This window comes from Pagrus pagrus, assembly GCF_965226575.1.
Source record: "Pagrus pagrus genome assembly, chromosome: 21".
In the NCBI taxonomy this organism is placed as follows: domain Eukaryota; kingdom Metazoa; phylum Chordata; class Actinopteri; order Spariformes; family Sparidae; genus Pagrus; species Pagrus pagrus.
Window position 1 is genome coordinate 21,484,249 of NC_140208.1, and position 20,788 is coordinate 21,505,036.

The following is a 20,788-nucleotide window of genomic DNA, read 5'->3' on the forward strand; positions in this document are numbered from 1 at the left end:
ATTGTCTGACTATCAATCAGTGTTCTGCTATCTGTCTGCTGTCCCGGCCGTTCTGAGGGTTCACTCAATCATTAACCTAATCTACTTACTGAAAAACTCCCACTCACAGTGTTTGCATGAGAGCTCAATGATAAGCTATTTGAAGTTGAATGTGGTGATGGGACAGCTATCGACGTGGGCAAAACTGTTTGCTAATCTGTGGCTGCCTTTGATTCTTCCCAAAGTCAGGAGGCAGTGAACGGCAGACTGATGGTTGGGTCAGGCCAGCGTTTATCCTCCAAACAACAAGCTTCATGTTGTTTCACTGACACATCTGCTCCACCAGGACGCTGTCAATGCCGAGAGCAGTTTGTGGTTCGGATCCTCCTGAAGAGCACACTGAGACACTGAGCGCTTCTTGTTGTCTATGAAGTGTGGATGGCTCATCGCTCGCTGTCTTACAGTCTTCTTATACCTGTCGTTTTTAATAAAAGTCTGTATACATTCAGATTTATCTCGTGTGGCCTGACCTCTCCCAGGTCACCATGGTGGACAGGTAGTTGTGTGGCTCAGGCACCACTTGCCTCTCTGCCTGCTCCGTCGTCCTCCTGGATGCACTCTTCACATATATTTCTGTACATGTGACATCTGCTGTGTGTCTGAACATCCTCTGCAGCTCATCAGTTTTTTCGGTTTCCCCTCTTCTGTGGTTTATATGGGCTGAGTTTTTCTTCACTCAAGCCAGAGTCTAAGGACTGAGGCTGTCCTGCACTGCACAGATTATAAAGACTCCCCAAGGTGATGTTATTGTGATTTTAGATAAATGAAACTGACTAGACTTGTCTGAGGTGAGGTGGTTAACAGAATTACCAGGTGTAATGTCCATTAAACCAACATTTAAAACAAAAGAATGCAACCAATTAGAAACATTAGTTTTAAAGCATTTCTTCAGGACACAAAGTCATCTGTGAATCAAAATGTAGCTGTTTCTGAGGTTAAGAAGGTCGAGAGCTTCCTGTTCAAACTCCACCAATCAGATGCTCCAGAAACAGAGTGTGGTGGCAGGTATCAGGTGTCACTGATCTGTGTGAACAGATCAACTTAAATAAATGAAAGCTGACATAATGAATGGATCAGCTCAGTGGTACTGATTCATGTTCTGTTTCAAAATGTCCTCCAACACTGTAAAAAGTCAGGCAAACATGTAACAGAATTCACTTTTACTTTCTCATTAACTTGATGTAAATAAATTATTTCAGGTTTATTAAACTTGTAAAGTTTTATTTCATATAAAATAAAACTTTTTTTTACTTTTAAACATGAATTCATCTAACTTTTGTCTTTTGACTTGAAATGATGAGTCGGATGAATAAACTGTACAGAGTTCAGTCATTTCAATTTGAAATAAGTTTATGAATATTTACATGGTGAGTAACTTTGCCTCTGACACGTTCATATTTTCTCACAATAAAAAAATACTTTTACTGATGAATCATTTGAAATGTAGCTTCTATGTGTGAGAAATATTTTAATTATTATAATATTGTTAATAATGGGACATCGTGGCAGCACTTTGTTACAGTGAGGCAGTTTGTATTTTCATATTAAAAATTAACGACCGAATTAACAAAGATCGCAATTTTCCAACATTTTAATGGACTCAAATAAGCATACACAGATTGTGTCAATAAAAATAATGTATGTAATAATTATAGGTCTAACTGAAGACTTCTTTCAGGGACGTGCCTTCACTCTGATGACTCTATTCTGGAAAAGTACTTTAAACCAGAGGCTGCCTGTAAGAAGGAGCAGCCGTTCAAACATCTGGAACACGACAGGTTTTGATAATAATTAAAAAGTTGATGTTAAAAACATTCAGAAGTGACATCAGCCTCCGATGTAACCAGCGGAGGGAAAGTAAACCAGAATCCAGCGGGATTACTTCAGCTGGAGTTAAACACAACGTCAAGTCTTTTATAATGAAATCACAAGCGGCAGCTTTCACATGAAACACGCAGAAACCTGGCGCTCCGGTCCACAAAGATATAGTTTGTGGTTTGTATATTTTCCACTATTATCAATAACCTTCATGTTATGACAGCAAACTAAACAGCCTCCCTTAATTCAGCGCGTTGTATAACTTGTCATTACTTAAGATTATTTTCCTTGTAAACGGAACCAAAACGTTTTATTAATTAATATAAAGAAAATTCATCTTTTTCACTTTTATTGGTACTTACTTCAATATGTTACCACCAGCGTGTCCTGAGTGGTACCGACAGTGCATCAGGTTTATATGTACCAGTAGAGTCCGGCTCCGCGTGGTTCTGTTGTTTTAAAATTTTTAATTAAAAAGTGACGTCATCATTTCGCTGGTTCTATGCAGTCTTAATGAATATGAAATAAAACATCACAGTCAGCTTCTACATCAGAAAGTGACACATTTTATTCTTACAAAACAACAAAAATACTTTAATACATCCAACAAACAAACTGAATTTGCGCTACATTGATTATTTAATAGAATATCACATTTTCAGGCAGCGGCCGCAGACTTAAGAGCATTTATCATCCACAGCCACGGACAGGACAGGACAGGACAGGACAGGAGACACTGATCAGAGACATGACAGTGGACACACACAGCACAGAGGGTCAATTATTCTGTTTTCAGATCGATTTTATATCATCATGTCTGTCCTCCTGTCTGTCTGTCTGTCCTCCTGTCTGTCCTCATGTCTGTCCTCAGGTCTGTCATCATGTCTGTCTTCCTGTCTGTCATCATGTCTGTCCTCCTGTCTGTCTGTCCTCAGACCTCAGTGAAGGTGAATGAATGGGCTGAAGAGTCTGAGAAGTTCTGCCATGTTAATTGTCCAGCTCCTCCTGTCCCAGTGGATCAGTGGATCAGAACTATGGGTTCAGTGTGAACTCGGACTCGTCCTCTATGTCCAGGTCCTGGTCCGTATCATCTGACACGTCGGAGTCCAGCTCTGTGTGCGGCTGCTGCGGGGACACGGAGCGCACGCAGCGGCCCGTCGGCGACAGCTCGGCGGGGACTGCGTGTCTGTGCTCCGGGCTCTGGATCCCGGACGGTTCGGTCATGTCGTCTCCCTTGTTACTCCTCCCGGCGGAGCTGTCCTCCTCCAGCTCCCGCTTACCTCCCTGAGGGTTCTCCTGGTGCACACGGAGACAGTTCTATACATTAAAACCCTGAATATGTGTCTGTCTTTGGTTCTTAATTAGCATATTCAATGAGGATAAAATAATTAAGTAAATTAATGAGGGAATGGAACCATTTTAATAAAACAGCTCACCTGTTTCAGTCTGCGCCACTTCGCTCGTCGATTTTGGAACCAAGTCTTGACCTAAAAGACAGAACGAAAAGTTAACAAATTATTATTATTATTATTATTATTATTATTATTATTATTGTTATTATTATTATTATTATTATTATTATTATTATTATTGTTATTATTATTATTATTATTATTGTGTGAGTTTTATTTACCACACAGCAGCTAGAGGAACTACAGCAGGCAGAATGGAACAAAGTGACTAAATATTATGAAATGTATAATGTGTGTCAGTCTGTGGCCTCATCAGTTGGTCCTCACACCGACAGAGCGCTGAGAACTGGATTTATAATGATTTAAATCAACACAGGGTTCGGTCCGGAAATAAACATGAACTGATATCAAATTGTGATTCTGGGTCTTTATGGATCAAATCCGTGTGTAGATGAATTTTCTATGATGATGATGTTTTTGTGGTAATTATTTGGACTTGGACTGATGAATCTTGTTCGTCACAGATGATTTCAGACGGCTAACATAGATCAGAATAGTTCGACTGAGGAAACATGTTGCAGTATGAATATATCTGCAGTATATATCTGTGATGAGGCTGCTGTTGGATCCGTGTGTCGAGTGTCCCTCGGTCGCTGTAAGACTTGATGGTGAACATGACGGAGCGCTTCGTGCGCAAGGTGGAGGCACCACCTGCGACGCATGCGCCATCCGCACCCAGACATTAACCAAATGAATGGGAGAATTAAATCCCAACTTTAATTTAGCGTTTGATCTGAGACAATATAGTTTATTGTTAAACTTTAATGATCCTGACAAATCAGGAATCATTGCAAAAAAAAGTGTTTACATCAGTCGACATGTCCAAATCAGAATTTTTCGCTCTCTGATTTTCAGTTAAATAAAATAAAATAAAATGAAATATCGATCGGGTTCCACTGTTCACATAGGCCCGAGTAAACCCGTCCTACTGGATCCATCCCAGTTCAACCACAAGTAGCTCACCTGTCTCTCGCTGAGCTGCAGCATCTTGGCCAGTCGTTTCCTCTCCGGCGGTGAAAGATATTTCTGCGTCTCGAACTTCTTCTCCAGCTCGATGGTCTGGTCGTTGGAGAACCGAACCTGGCCGCCCTTTCTTTTATGTAAGGGCCGCTGGATGAAGGGGGTCCACAGCAGAGGTTTACCTAGAGACGGAACACACAGGCCCGACACTTCAGTCCAAGTCCACATCTGCCCTCAGAATATTCACTGTATTTATATACGACTGAGACTGACAGCTCTGTTCTGGTACCACATTATTATCACACTGATTAACAGACGGAACATGTGTCGTTAATTAAACTTTAGTACTTACGGCTTCACCTTCAACAAACAATGGAAGGTTTTAATAATTAAAAGGTTTTATTAAACAATTGTTTCCTGTAAACCTGCAGCTGATGTGTTTAATACTTTGTAAATAATACAAATGTGTAGTTCATCTAATAATAATAATAATAAATGTATTTTATTTAGCGGTTTTCAAGGTACCCAAAGACTCTTTACAGGCTAAAAAGCAGAATATTAAAAACAAAACACTAAAAACAAAAAGAGAGACAGAAGTTATCCATTAAAAGCAGTTTTTAAAAAAGGAAAAAAAGACCCCTGAAGTTTATAAACCTGATCAACTGTTTAATAAATGATTTATAAAGCTGTTTATTGTTTGTTAACAGTGAAACAACTATTGACTGAAGTTTAATTGACTAATAATTGATGATGAATTAGTGACGTTAATTAGTGTTACTGATTTTTCAGTGATTAACACAAAACGGCACGAGCGCATATTCAACAGACTGAAACACCAGCAGGCTGATAAAGCAGAACAACAGGGACAAACGAGGGGGGATGATGTGATATTGTCATATAATATCAAAAATAAATGCTATTTAAGCTGCAAGAGGAGTTTATGAACTACTCCTTAGTGCCGTCCGTGTTGTTGGGCCGGGCTGGGCTCGGCGGTGTAATCAGCCTGTTTTGGACCCGTCTGGTTTCCGCTGCTCTTAATGGCCTGGAACAAACAATGGAGCTGTGAGCGGCCTCACTCGGGCCTGCTGCACGCTGTCTTTAAGGAAGGTCGTGACAGAGTGAAAACTATGGCCAAATATCCGCTTCATGTGCTTCCTGCTTTGTGGTGTGATTATAGGCGATGGCATCCACCAACAGACACTGACACAATATAAATCTGTTGCTCCTCACTGCTGCGCTCTGCTCTCCACAGGAAGTTAGCCAATCCTGTCCCATGTGATAGACTCTTGAAATAAACATGAAAGGAAACGTGAAGCGGGATAAAGTTGAGTTTAATGGTCGTCTGAGCTGAATTAATGAATTAATGAGCTCACACAGAGAAGCTTTGGAGCCTCTGGGTGAGTCTGAAACAGAGCCGTGCAACTCTACTAACTTTATAGATCTGTTTACTCATTGTGCTCGATACATTTCATACTGATAATAATAAATATAATCGTCCCGTGGCTGGTTATTTGTAAAAACACAGGCGACATAAAATCCACAGATGAAGTAACGAGATTAAAGAACTGATCATGAAGTGAAGCAGGTCTGTTAATCTGCTGCTGGACACACACACACTGTTTATTTTATTCATCCGATGTTTTTGTTTTATTGTTTACATGCTTAAATAGAATTAATAGAATTAAAAAAAGAGAGAAAATGTGAATAATAAAATGTACTAGTAGAAACACAGGCGACCCCTTCGTTATCATTAATCAAAGATAAATGAAATAAACTTGAGTTAAAAGTTATTTTACTGTTAACAAACATAAACAATAGTTTAATAATAAAGTGTGTCATTGTTTGTTAACACCAGGGGCGACTACATAATGTTTACAGGCCTGCAAGATATAAACAGTATTTGTTTATTAAGTATTATAAAGTTTACAGTAAACACGCGATCAATGAAAGGTTCAGAAAACATTTCGCTGTTTGTTAACAGTGAAAAAAATATTAACTGACTGACTATTAATGTATCATTAATTAATCATGGCTATTAAAAAGAGTTGCACAAACACAAGTACACGCTGCAGGATGAGGGTCAAATCACAGCAGCCTTACAAGCCTTTGATATGATTTAACTACGTTTTAATGTGATCAGCTGAGACTGACTCACACCAGAAGAGTGCGCACAGCTTCATAAACTCAGGTTTACTTTAAAATGAATCTTTAGCATTTTGAATACAGGCCCTTTCATCTTGTGTTTGCTGTCTGATGTTTCACAATGCAATCTGTCATTCTCGTTCATTTTCAGTGAACACCTTCCTTTTCTTATTGTTCTGCGTGAAACTCCTCTAAATGCCTCTTTATCTGTCCTGCTTCAGTCCCATTAGAGTTGATGTGCTGCCCTGTTTGCTTTATTTTCTTCTCGCCGCCGACCATAAAGAAAGTCAGCCACATCCTCGCTGGCCAGGCAGAGGAAGTGCAACAATATGTGAAAAACGGATCCCGGGCTATCAGAGGCCGAGTGTTTCCTGAATATGTCTGTATTGAGGATGTCGATAAAATAATCAGCAGCGTGCAGCGAGCTCCCGAGGAAGCGGCTGGCCGGGGTGAGCCAGGAAAACATTTAACAGCTTCTGAAACCAGATTTACTCCTATCGACAGGCCCACGGCTTCCGCTATGAACGGAAAAAGGGCCGGCTTGTTCAGCGCAACACAAAGCCACAGTACAGTGAAGAGACCAGCACTCACAGCCCCTCACCCAGCCACAGTCTGAGGACTCGGTTCTGACCTGACCCACAATTAACATGAGCACATCTGCGCCACAGTGACATGTTATATTTAATATCATATATTATGTGACACATGGATTTAAACGCGCTTGGCCGTGCGTAATGATGGACCCTGACAAAACTAGACACACATACTCTCTCTCTCTCTCTCTCTCTCTCTCTCTCTCTCACACACACACACACACACACACACACACACACACACACACACAGAGTAGTGAAATAACAAGTGATTTAGAGCGCAGCTATGTTGTAGTCACCGGGTGACTTGCTCCTCAGATGTTTCAGAACAATGGGAGTCAGGAAAAAGAGTCAAGGTTGCCACACACCTCCCCGCCGCCCCCTATCAGCACCGCCACCAGCAGCCTGAATGGATAAGCCTGCTGCTATTGTGGCCCCAAATATGTCTGTCACAATAACAATGTGACTCATATGTGCGTGCTCAGGCATCGGGCAGAAAATGTTTCTCTGGGACTGAGATGAGCTGAAGAATGAACGCGGAGAGGCTGTAATTCACCCTGCAGGCTGTTTACAGGCTGTCTTCAGCTCGACATGCATGCATGGCCAAGCGTGATATACTTATGCAAAAATGGTTTCGTTGGCGCTGAAACGAAGCTTGAGAAGACTGACAAGTTTTCGTGCGAAGGGTAGAAGATGATCTATTGCCACATCATCCAAGCGAGTTTGGTTTGTTTTGATACGACGTGGGCAATATCCACTCAATCTGATAAAGTCCTCTGATGTACAACGAGCCGTGATAAACATGTACGATGCAAAACATGGATTTATGAAAAAGTGAAAAGATTTTTAAGTAGCCTGACTGCAGAAGCTGAAGTGACTGGAAGTGTGAGAGGAGGCCAACAGTCTAGAGATTTTCCACACAAGGAAATAAAACACAGACATGGCTGTAGGTTGTCATTTCTACATTTACAAATGTCAATAAACGTATATTGTACGCATATGTGACACCAAGACATTTACGCACACTTGCCAAACTCACCGAGAGGGTCGTGCCTCAGCAGCGCCTGTGCGTACTCCCCCATGGAGCGGTGGTGTTGGTGGTACGGGTAGATGGAGCCGGCGAAGGTCCCGGCGGAGGCGTACGTCGCCGCCGTCAACGCCGCAGCGGCGTGGTGAGACAGCGCCGGGTGGATCGGTGTGGGTTCATAAATCGGTGTCCGGTACGGTGAGATGAGACTTGTAAAGGAGGAGTTGGGCGACGGAAGAGTCGGCGTGGGGATGAGCGGAGTGGAGCAGGAGGAGGAGGAAGAGGAGGAAGAACAAGGAGAGGAGTTGGTGGTGGCAGTCCTCCCCAGAATGTCCTCGATGTAGAAGGGTGTCGGGTGAGCCGGCTGGATGGGAGTCGGTGCGTAAAGCGGGACGCTCATGGTGCCTTTAGCCGTCGCTGCGCACTGGAACTGAGTTAACGGAAGGCTGCGTCCCTTCTGTGTCTCCCTACAGCCTTCCTCTTTATCGATAGTTTCTCTGAACAACTCCTTTACACAACACCAGGCATCTACTAACTTCAGCATCAACTCAGATCTACCGACTATACCCGAAACACACTGAAGAGAGTCTGCCAGGGCTGTGGAGGAGACCGTTACAGTGTTTTGGTGTCCATCAGTTTGCGGTGGTGGACTAGCTGGTACTTGATCCAACTGTTGGGGCTGTTATCTGGCAGCAGGCGGAGGAGGGAGGAGATAAGTGGACGGCCAACTTCCTGCAGGTGGCCAGCGGCCGTTTCTGATTGGCTTACTCGCAGCTCCAATCGAGCTCCACAGTGATCAGACGACAGGAGAGAATAGATAGCAGCACTTCAGGAGAATCAGTTCACTACAGCCAATCAGCTGCTAACTAGCAAACCGAAAAATCCATGGTTGGACTGATGTAATGATCCTGATAGTAGGCTCGTTCTCCCTCAGAACAAAAAGGCCACCTCTGCTTTGTTCTCAGCACATTTCACCTACTAGAAAACATGAGAAGCAAAATGATTCTTGTAACTAATCGGACACTTTGGAGCAGGAATAGTTTCAGTACATGTTCACCTGTAAACAATCTGTTGAGTAAAGCAGCCGAGGATCAGGATGAAGAGCTGTGCAGATCTGCTGACACTCAGGCTCTGTGTTCTTACAGCAGAGCTGATCTGCTGTCAGACATACTAGAGCTAAACTGGCTGATATTATTGGCTTATCAGTGTTCTCACATGTACACATTTTGTGGTCAGAAACAACAACTGCTGACATTTTATCCTGGTGACGGGCTGACAGTGTTCTGCCTCTGTTCCATATCTTTGTTACAAGCGTCTGATAACAACAATTGTGTTGTGTATCAGCCCGCTTATCAGTAACAGAACTTTTTAGGGTTTTTTTTACTTCCCATTATCGATATCAGCCCCACAAATCAAGTACTGGTGGGGCTCTGATACGATAGTGTGGACTCCACACACTGTACATCTAAAGCAGACTCTATCAGCAGATACTCAATACTGAAGACTAAAAATAAAAGAAGGACATGATTAATACATCTGTAATTTGACTTTTGAATTAAAAACACCTTTAACAGTCACTTCATGTGGAGGCTCCTGCTCAGGGCCCCCTGACACCTGTGGCCCCCGGCCCTCTGCCTGTTCTGTTACCTATCCATGCTCAAACCTGAACATCAGGCCACACTCAGTGGCATTATGTGTACACACATGCAATATTTCACATGTTATATTTGTGTGTGTTTCTTTAAAGTGGCCCCTCAATGCCACGCTGCTGACAACATATATAGATCTATAAAATATTAATGGCTGATTTATAATGATCAGCTTTTACTCGAGCAGCAGTTCCCTTTTCTGACCAACAGTTCTTCTTGTTTTGTCAGACATGCCTTCATATTATAATCAGACTACAGTCTATATATATAATATAGTGTATGTAGCATGTGCTAGTTTCAAACTTCGCCCTGGACCTGAGCTGAACCCCACATGTCCACATCACATGACCTCGGCGTTGCGGCCCTGGTTTTACGCACAGCCCCAACGTAAGTTAAATGTGTTTGCCTAATCAAACAGCTGTGAGTGTTATCTTTAACAATGTAATACAAGTCAACTGCAATCCACATCCCTAACGGTGCAGCTGAATGTCGAGTGATTAACTCATCATTTGAATGTTTGCAGTTTTCCTGTGAAATCCACCTATCAGTGCGGTTCAGGTGATAGCCTTATGATAATGACTACACATGTAAATGGCTTTAATGGCACACTTAGTGAGTGTTGATCCGCTCACGCGCGTTTCCGCAAAGTGTTAAACAGTAACGAGACTTCTGTGTTTCAGACACCACGGACACGGAGCTGCTCTCTCTCCGCAGCCTGCACGTGTTCTTATGGACCTGTGGATTTGTGTCATTGCCTGCTGACTTCATTAATGACGCTGTCACGCTCCGGTTCATCCACCGCTTCGATTTTCTGATGCGACTTTAAAGCGCCTGGCGTTAACTGCCAACTTTCTAACGGCTGTAATTTAGATAAAGTGGACTCAGAGAGCAAACAGGGATGTGAGCAGCCTTGAAGACTTGAAAGAAATCTCCAAGCGGCTAATGTTTGGACTGAGACAATGATTGCAGCTCATTGATCCGACCTGCGCCCCGCGCGGCGTCAGACTCCTGTCCGAGAACGATTGATCAGCTGTGGGCTGCTGCTGCTGGCAGCTGGCGCCACAGACACACACCTGTGGTTCTGTTAACAGCAGCGCAGACACACACCTGTGGTTCTGTTAGCAGCTCCACAGACACACACCTGTGGTTCTGTTAACAGCAGCACAGACACACACCTGTGGTTCTGTTAACGGCAGCACAGACACACACCTGTGGTTCTGTTAGCAGCAGCGCAGACACACACCTGTGGTTCTGTTAACAGCTCCACAGTCACACACCTGTGGTTCTGTTAACAGCAGCACAGACACACACCTGTGGTTCTGTTAACGGCAGCACAGACACACACCTGTGGTTCTGTTAGCAGGTCCACAGACACACACCTGTGGTTCTGTTAACAGCAGCACAGTCACACACCTGTGGTTTACTTCAGTTCAAGTTTATTTTTAAGACCCAGTTAACTATCAGTATACTTAGTGTACTACTGCAGTACTTCTTCAGACTAAACTGGCCCCAGTATTAGTTTATAACAGGGAACTTCTCTAAGTGTAAGATTAGTAAACTCTGAGTGCACAACTAGTTCACATCTAAATCCTATCTTGTGCTGCACTATACTACACCAGCCCACTGTTCACTTTATTAAAGTATACTGCAGGTAAACATGAGGAATTAGCCTTTAAACCTACCAGCTGAGCTGTGGCAACACAGCTGAGTTTTATTGTGTAGTGCAACTACTGTGAACTGCACTCCAAGAGAACTTACAGGTATACAGTTAGTTCTCAAAGCGTGTGTACTTCTCGTCCACTGTTTGGTTTGTTAAAGTTCACTGTGAAGAGTTGTGACCACAGAGAGACTGAGGGCGCTGCACCAGGAGAGAAACAGGGACAGAGCCATGGATGGAACAGTGTAGTGAACCCTCAGGAAAGTTTAAGTATACTTCTACGTTTTCTTTAAGTAAACATCTTCACACTTATAGTCTTTATATAGTCGTTTTCCACTTTAAAGTATACTACTTGATAAATATTTGGATATGATTTTTTTATAAAATATATTTGTTTCCTTTGTAAATCCAAGTGCTAAAATAATATTGTATTGGACGCCAAAACATAAGAATGATAACTCAAATCACCATCTCAGTTCAAAACAACAGGCAGCAAACACACAGTATGAAGACTGTCTGCAGGCTCAGAAACTCTGTCATACTTTTCTCAAGACATCTCCATCAGAGGACAAGTAGAAGCCAAATAGACTAAGAATTTTCTGTGTACTTGTCAGAACAAACCAAGTTTACTTAAACTGGCAATAGACAACTTTTGCTGCGTGACCTTCCATTGTGAAGTGAATATTGATTGCACAGTGTAAAGGCTGAAAAATGACCCTCTGTGTAGATTAGTTCCCTATAAGCCTCGCTCTCAGTATTCTAGTCAGCCGGCCCACTGCACTCAAATTTACCCTCAAAAATATAGGACGATTTCCAGCGAAGGAACCAAAACAGGAAGAGGCACTGTTTTTTTACCAGGTAACTATGGACCAGTGGAGGTAACAGGAAGAGTGACAGAAATCAAGGTAAAACAAGTGTCGCTCTGGTGTTGTGTCCTCGTGTGATCAGATATTGTCCACATTGACTCATTGACCTGGAGGAACTGTATGTGTGATAGGGCCTTAAGTAATAAAACCTGGGTGCTTACTAATACAACCAGGTGTATTACTCTGCCTTCTCACAGCACTGAGATCAGGGTGTGTAGCTCAAATTCGGATTGTTATGGTTGTTTTTGCTTCGGATTCCTTTGGCTTCATAATCATAGAAGCCCAAGTAAAAATCTTTTTTTTACAGTGTTGCATGTATTTGTGAAGCACAACTTTGATGAAGTCACGTCATGTTTAGAAATTACCAGACTGTTCTACTTGTTCCAATACTTGTCTTTACCCTCATAGTCATTATATTAACATTACTGATGATTATTCATCCCTACAGCATTGTCACAATATCGATGAACGTATTTGGTCACAAATATTGAGATATATAATGTTGTCCCCAGTCCTTGCAGATATGAACTATTTTAAGATTTCAAAATATTGAGATAGTGTATATATTGTGTATCTACTAGCAGGACAGGAAGCAACAGTAACGTCTAGCAAAGAGGTAAACCCTTCACCAGCAGCCTGTGACTGATGTTAGAAATCTTGTTGGCATGAAATCTGAGTATTTAGCAAAAAAGAAATGTAATTAGTTTCACTTGAATATTTATTTCCTTGCAAGTGCAGAGCAAATGAAATTAGACAGGCAGTATATAAACCACTGCTGTTGTAACCCTTTCAGATGTGGAGTCTCAAACAAAATGTCTTTAAGAGCAATCAGCACAGCAGTCCCACAAACACTGTACATCTCCTATACAGCAGCACTACAGCAGGAGGAACTGCCAGTGTTTCATACAAGGCATCGAAATGAAGATAATGTCCAGACTAATAATGTACAGCCGGCAAAATGATACCATAATACTCCTCATACCGGTCAGTATCAACATACCGTTATATCACAATATAAATGAAGTTAATGTTCACACTGATTCTCATCATCACAAACAAGACATTTTATAAAACTAAACAAAATGTGACATCTCATCTCTGTCAGCACAAATCATCAATCCTGCAGTGAATCATTTCCTTTATCATTCGTGTAATATACACTTTAAGTGTGTTACATGCTAGACTCGTCTCTGTGCATCATCAAGAAACCTTCCCTAACACAGTACATCAGTTCACGGTTTGTTTCTGATCACCAAGAGGCCTGAACTACGAAGAAGGTTCAACATACGCAGGATATCTTTCCATCATCCATCTCATCAACCTGATAAGTCAACCCAGGTTTCCACATCTAGCTATGAGCACGTTCACATCAGAGTGGAGGTGACTGCAGCATCTGACCAATCACAAACATGGACAGGTCTCCAGGAAGCTTAGAGGAATGTTTTATAAAGGAGGAGCACTATTAGACAAAAAGATTTCAGTATCTTATAACAAGTACTAGCAGGCTTCAGTGCTTCTATCTGTCACTGCTGTGAGATTACGTTGAGATAAAAAAGCATGATGGAAATGGTTTTGCTCACAGCCAACTGGAAAATAAATGAAACGAGGACAGGAGCTGGCACTGAGCAGGATCAACTACAAATGAAAGTGCCAATTTTGAGAGACCTGATTGGTCAGAAGGCAGTGCGCACCTTGAACACAACCTGCTCCAGAGCAAGTTAGTTGGGGTGATGTAACCCTGCAAAAAGTGAACCAGTGTCGTAAACCTGAAAACCCAGAGTTAACCCTGAAGTTACCTGGCTAACCACATATCCTGCTCCGTAGTACAGGCCTAAGGTGGGACAGGAAGAGGCAAGGCAGAGGCTGGGGAGGAGGCTGGGGAGGCAGCTATTTACAAATACACAATTATATACAAATCAAACTAAAACTTTAATAGCAGATGAGGCAAAGACAAGAAAGACACCACTGGAATGTGGACTAGAAATCATAAGTCTAGTGTAGGATTATTACACTCGTCCACTAAACAGTGGTTTTGACATTTTACTCAACTTGTCACACTCAGTGTGATCAACAAATATCCAGGAGACCTTGGTGTGTTTAGACAGAATATTCTCTTCACTGGAAAAGTCAAGGTGGCGAGTCATGATTGATCATGAGACAGAGCCACCCCAGCTCGTCAGTTCCACTTTGGGTTGTGTTCAGAGGTCCTCAGGTGTCAGCTTCTGCTGGTTTCTTCTCTGACTCTGAGCAGGGCTGCAGAGAGCGCAGGATATTTTCCAGTGTCCACTGCTCCTCATGTAAGGCGTGCTCCTCCAGAGTGAACTGACCCTGCTTGGTCCGGGTCAGCTCCTTCACATGAGCACACGACGACAGAGCTGCAGAACACAGGCACTGATTATTCTCGTGGTTACGTTTCAGCAGGGTTGATTTCTGACAAAAAAACACGCTGATGAGGAAAAAGAATTAATTAATCTTACCTTTTCCCAGGTCATCCACCAAGCTCCTGACATAAAATCCACCTCCACACTCAATATCTGTGAGAAATAAAACTGTTTTAACTGTGGATAAGGATATTCAAAGGGCTTCAAAGGCTATTTTAAAGACCAGACATTGAGAGGCCAGTATAACATAGTGGAAGCAAGAAATAGTGCATGAAGCAACAGGTGCTTACCCAGAGTGAAGAGAGGAGGTTTGAACTCCTGCAGGCTCAGGTTATACACCGTGACTGGTCGGGCTGGTTTAGCCTCAACCTGGTGACCTTGCTTCAGCAGGACAGACAGACGCTGGCCGTCTTTCTTCAGTGCCGAGTAGCTGAAGTGACAGAAAATCATCAGTAAATCACACCATACTGAAGATGCCTGTCTTTTTTTAACTGTAAAGACAAGCTAAGAACAGTGTAATGTACACACACATTACATCCATCCTGTTGCTCCATTAGTAATTAGTAATGTTCCAACTTCAGGCTGTTTGCCTACATGAAGAGCCAGGGCCACCAGGAGGAAAGCTGCTTCACAGGGGAAGTGACAGATGCACAACACAGGTCTAACTGGCGACCTCTAGAGGCTGCAGGGATCACTGCATCCCACGAAAAACCAGCAGCATACTTTATTCATTTTAAAACTAGAGGAAGTTGTATATCCTAACTAACATTAGGTTAGTTATTTTTTCAAAATTCCAAAAAGAAAAAGTTGACAATTTGTCCTGCGAGTGGTGCAAGAGAGAAACTCACTGAGGGTCCATAGTGGCTTCGTCCTCCGAGGAGCAAGATAACAGCATCGTACATGTCATGGCTTTCAGCCAATTAGATCTGTTTTATGTGTCTGTACAGCCCCTTTCACACGTGTACTATGTTTTACCCAGAGGATGTGTGAACACAAATGTCTGCATTATTTGTCGGACTTTACCCTTTTTCCTTAGTCCTAAATCTGGAGTTGAGACATGCAAAAATGGTGCTTAACTGCCCATCGTCACTTTTGTAAAACATCTGCAGGAATATTTCCCCGCTTGTTTCCATTCACGCTGCTGCTGGACACAGATCAAAAATGCTGCAGCCTTCCTTCTACTGTGGGATCTTCATGCATGGTGTGTAGCTGGTTCGCACTCTTCTCTGCTGTATATTACTTTCCACTCTTGTGGTACTGATATCAATGCAAAAACAGTCATCAGTACAGAGAAGTGTGTAGCCTCCTATCCAGGTGCCGCCCCTCGCCCAAACCATACAGAGTTTTTCCAACGTGTGTGAACACTTTGGACACGTGCACTCTCCTGTTGTGTGCTGCATGTGTGAACAAGCAAATGTGGACAATATCTGATCTGATTCTCTGGGTGTTGTCCGGCGTTCATATGTGAAAGAGACTTATGAGTGGAGTCTGGGAATGATCTCTATGTTGTCTAGTTTATTTTCACATGCGCAAATATTGTGATAACGTCTCCTCAGATTGGAGGCTTTACTCACAGTGGAGGAACTTGCATGATGTCACCAGTGAAAGCTTTCAGCTTCTCCTCCAAGTCTAATCTGGTTATGTGGTCTGTGGGCAAAAATCACATCATCAACATCCTGTTAAATAAAAACAAAAAACTGCAGAGAGACAGAAGCATGCACACACACTTTGGACTGAATGGGAGGAACTGTTCAGATAAAATGATGTAATTTGTACTTTAATATTTACCAAAGTCTTTCTCCAGAATCACACTTCCAGATGCATCAAGAGTATCTGTTGCCTTCCCCAGTTCCCCCACAGCAACATATTTCTGAAAAACACACACACACCCATTAGTGTTAATGTGCAAATATTCATGCTGCTCATTCATAGCACCAAGGACTCCAAAGTACGCACTGCCCACAGGGAAATATACAGAGATGTTTAATATCGATGTTCATTAATGTGTACTGTCCCTATCCAAAAATAAAGCATTATTATTATTATACCTAAAATCTTTACAACTGGATAACCAACGTTGAGCCAACAAAGATTAGCCCTCGGATGAACCATTCAGAACAATCCACCGGAAGTCCAGGGTACTCACATTGGCTCTTCCTGAGGTGTCTTTCATCTTTTTTTTTTCTCTGTTAAAAGCGTTTTTCCTCACTCGAATTGAAGGTCTGAGGACAGAGGATGTCATTCACTGTCGTTTGTAAAGACCACTGAGGCAATGTGATTGTGATTTCGGGCTTTATAAATAAAACTGATTTGAAGATGTGGACTGTAAATCTGAAATTTGCAGCAGCTTTAAGTAAAATCTTTCTTAATTCTATTTTCATTTTCTACTTGTGTGCACAAGATATTTTTATTTACTCTGCAGCTCACACCAGAACAATCTAGATGGATAAATGTCACTACAGGTCAGAGGAAAAACATGTTTTTTTGATTTTGGATTAAACTGTCACTTTAAAGGATGCACCATAGGAGTCGTTGAGTTTTCTTTTTCCTTTTGCCATTTTGTGACAGAAAAACTTGTGGCTTGGTCAGAGGGGTTTGACATGATTCAAAGGTCTCCCAGCTGGGGAACAACACTGCAGTAATGAGGTATGTGTTCCATCTGAAAATGTATTGAGTTCATTTGAAAATACAAGATTATACCCCAATTTTACCTTAATTGTAACACTTTGAAGACAGTTTAAATATCAAAGATCTGGTGTGATTCAGTTACACATTGCCTGTCAATTTGAAAATGACTGAATGAATTGCACTGAAAATCATTTGTCTGTGGTGTATCCAACTCAATTTTAGTTTACCAATAATTAAGAATTGGCAAACATTTCTCATACATCATGCATACACAGATGAAAAACAAAATGCCCCTTTGATAAAATGATGTCTATCCAAAATGCATTTTAATGCTGTTCATAATAAAACTGAGATAAATCCACCACATTACTATGAACAATAATAATAATAATAACAGTGACATACCCATGATTTTTAAAAGAATATTTGTATTTATTATTATACATTATGATTTATATTATAATACCATATACTGTTGTGCTATACTGTGATATATACTTTATATACTTATACTTATATATATATACTTTTGCTGTACTAGTACTAAGACAACTATATTTCACTTTATACTGTATTAGCCTACACTTTCATTCCAAGCAACCCTTTCATTAAACTACCTGGACATTTCATGTACATTAAATTACATTAGATAGAGATGTCTCCACAACAATTAACCAAGAAAAATAAGTGGAATTGATGCTTGTCATGGCAATAACTCAATTTCTTTAGTCAAGTAAATTTAGTTCACATAAACCTGATGTTCAAACACACTCCCCTCTTGAGAATGTAGCAGTGATTGTAGCCTAATAACAGAGAATACGAACAACTGGAGATCTTTTTGTTCCATACAATACGTAGGTCATAGACCCTTGAATGTAAAAATGACTCATTGAAATCAGTTGAGAAAGAAATGAAGTGTTTTTTATCCAGAAAAATCACAGCTCCCTGATGTACTTGTATTCGTTTACCAGCAAGTCTTGCCCAGTCCAATATGGTGGTGACGTTGACACACGATCCAGCAGCCAATGATGTTTTACCAAGTATATATCCACGCTAAGACACATGCTGTTGTAGCTACCTAGCAGGTCAAGCCATCCAGTGAAATAGCTTCACCAAGTAATATACTATAATGACAGATTGTTGCTCACAGCTTTCCTCATACTTGTGTTGTGTTCCAAACCAATCTACAAATGCAATCATCCATTCAATCATTTAAGCAGAACAATGTCAGTTCGCTGGATATAGCTCTCTACAGCTTGGTTGTGTATCAACTGACTTTTACCCTTGCTATACATAAAGTGCAAACAAACTCACCTTAGACCCAGCCAACATTGTACTGAGCATCTTTGTGCCATTCCCAACACCAACAACTGAAAGACACAGAAACAATGTCAGAGTCTCATGTCTAAAGTCGTGTTATAATGTTCACTACACCCTACAATTAAAACTTGTTGCACAAATACAAGAACACACTGTTGATTTTGATCATTGTACAGCCTCGCCAGCAGTGGCCCTGGGAATGTTTGACCCGTTTCATTATCTCACCCATGCTATTTATGAGCCAGCAGATTTGGTCACATTTTCAGAAGACCTTTAATAAATGAATTATTGAACCAAACTTCATGAATGTTTTGGTGACAAAGTTGTTTGTGTGACTCTCATTCATCACAGAAACATGAGAGCTGTAGAAATCATTGCAACTCAAGACTACCATGATGAACATGTTCTTCACAAGAGGATGGAAACTTTTGACCACGACTGTATATATGTTGCGTTTTAGTGTGTTCACTCACATGTTTGTAGGGTCTGTTGTGGTCCAGAGCAAAAATGATTTTATCATGAGTGATGGAGGCTAAAATCCACAGTCCTCCTGTGTAAGAACTAGCTAACACAATGTTTCAGCAGTCTAAGATGGAATCAAATGGTTGTCTAAAGTTTCTCCTTGTTTTTTTCTTTTATGTGTTGCTGCTTCCTGAGCCACAATGGAGGAATAGTAAAGAAGAAGAAAGCTGGTTGATTTTAGCTATTGCAGTAATAATGCAATACTTTTTGTACAAAAACAGGACTGTGGATTTTGTCCGCAGGGTGTTTGGTGCTAGTATGAACAGGCGAATTATTAGTAACAATGGAGACTGATAGCCATTATTTAGAACAGATATACATTTGCAGTAAAAATAAAAGGTCTTTGTTTTAAGTGCTGTATCGTAGTCAACTGGACTTGTTTCAGTTTGTTGAAGACGTGTCACCTCTCATCCAAGGGGCTTCTTCAGTTTTAACTAACTGGAGGAGCTGCAGGCTTTTAAACACTGCGTAGGGGTGTCCTTACACTGTATGGGAGTGTCCTTACAGTGTGTGGGAGTGGCCTTACATGGTGTGGGAGTGTCCTTACAGTGTATGGGAGTGTCATTACAGTGTGGGAGTGTCTTTACAGTGTATGGGAGTGTCATTATAGTGTATGGGAGTGTCCTTACAGAGTGTGGGAGTGTCCTTACAGAGTGTGGGAGTGTCTTTACAGTGTATGGGAGTGTCCGTACACTGTATGGGAGTGTCATTACAGAGTGTGGGAGTGTCCTTACAGTGTATGGGAGTGTCATTACAGAGTGTAGGAGTGTCCTTATAGTGTATGGGAGTGTCCTTGCAGCGTATGGGAGTGTCCTTACAGAGTGTGGGAGTGTGAAGACTGGACCATTTTTTGTTGGGGAATAATGCCCTGCAGTGTATACTCTGTCATATTTGTTTGTTGATGATGATTGATGATGGCTATAAATGACAAGTTTTACATTTTATTTTGGGTAAACTTGTTATATTAATCAAGTAATATAAAATAATTGTTAGATTAATCCAAAAAATAATCAACAAAACAATAATCGTTAGGTGCAGCCCTAATAATGGCTGCATAAATGCTTCCCTCCTTGTTGTCACATCTAACCCCGTCCTTACATCACTTCCAACTGTATAATGTCAATCAAAACTATGTCCCTGCAGAAACATCACACACATGTGACCAGCTGTCCTGGTTTAGGAGGAGCTTTTCCTTTAACATCTCCTCCACTTCAACCAGCTAAGACAGAACTGACAGCAGTGGACTTGGACGTAATGAGACAGCTCCCTACCTAACACCCCGCTGGCAGAGCTGTCCAGCGTCCCTCCGTGGCCCATCTTCAGGCTCTGCTTCTTCCTCTTTCGTGGGTTTGGGTTTTTCACTCCAGCCTCTGAAACATGAGTAACACAAACATTTCACTGTTAGCTTTGACACATTAAACCAGACTTCTCACTCCGGCCCGTGTCGTGTTACCTTTGAGTAAAGCTTCTTTGAGCATATTTAACACGTCTGCAGATGTCGGTCCTTGTTTTTTATTAATTGCAAACAGTCCATTTAAAGCCTGTAGTTTAGACACAGAACTAGCTACAGGAGCCGCAGCGTTACTGATGTTTCCTGCCATGCTTGTTTCTGCTTCTTCGGTCGCTGCTCTTCTTCTTCTTCTACTGACGTATTTACCGACGTGTTGCTGTATTCCGCCATCTGCTGGTTCAACAAGGTAATACTTGTTTTTTA

The 20,788-nt window shown here is 41.6% G+C and overlaps 2 protein-coding genes across 2 annotated transcripts; both read right to left on the reverse strand.

Annotated features, from left to right (window-relative positions):
* Positions 1-2,403: 2,403 nt before the first annotated feature.
* On the reverse strand, positions 2,404-8,712 carry hhex (hematopoietically expressed homeobox). The gene is made up of 4 exons (XM_084342138.1): positions 8,064-8,712; positions 4,293-4,471; positions 3,294-3,344; positions 2,404-3,153 (listed from the first exon to the last, which is right to left on the reverse strand). Exons 1-4 carry the CDS (start codon positions 8,593-8,595, stop codon positions 2,890-2,892), a joined length of 1,026 nt encoding a protein of 341 aa, XP_084198264.1. The 5' UTR covers positions 8,596-8,712; the 3' UTR covers positions 2,404-2,889.
* A 4,211-nt stretch (positions 8,713-12,923) lies between these two features.
* On the reverse strand, positions 12,924-20,753 carry trub1 (TruB pseudouridine (psi) synthase family member 1). The gene is made up of 8 exons (XM_084342659.1): positions 20,528-20,753; positions 20,346-20,444; positions 18,547-18,602; positions 16,393-16,474; positions 16,179-16,251; positions 14,895-15,034; positions 14,701-14,757; positions 12,924-14,598 (listed from the first exon to the last, which is right to left on the reverse strand). The coding sequence occupies exons 1-8, from the start codon at positions 20,673-20,675 to the stop codon at positions 14,432-14,434; spliced, it is 822 nt and encodes a 273-aa protein (XP_084198785.1). The 5' UTR covers positions 20,676-20,753; the 3' UTR covers positions 12,924-14,431.
* Between the last annotated feature and the right edge of the window lie 35 nt (positions 20,754-20,788).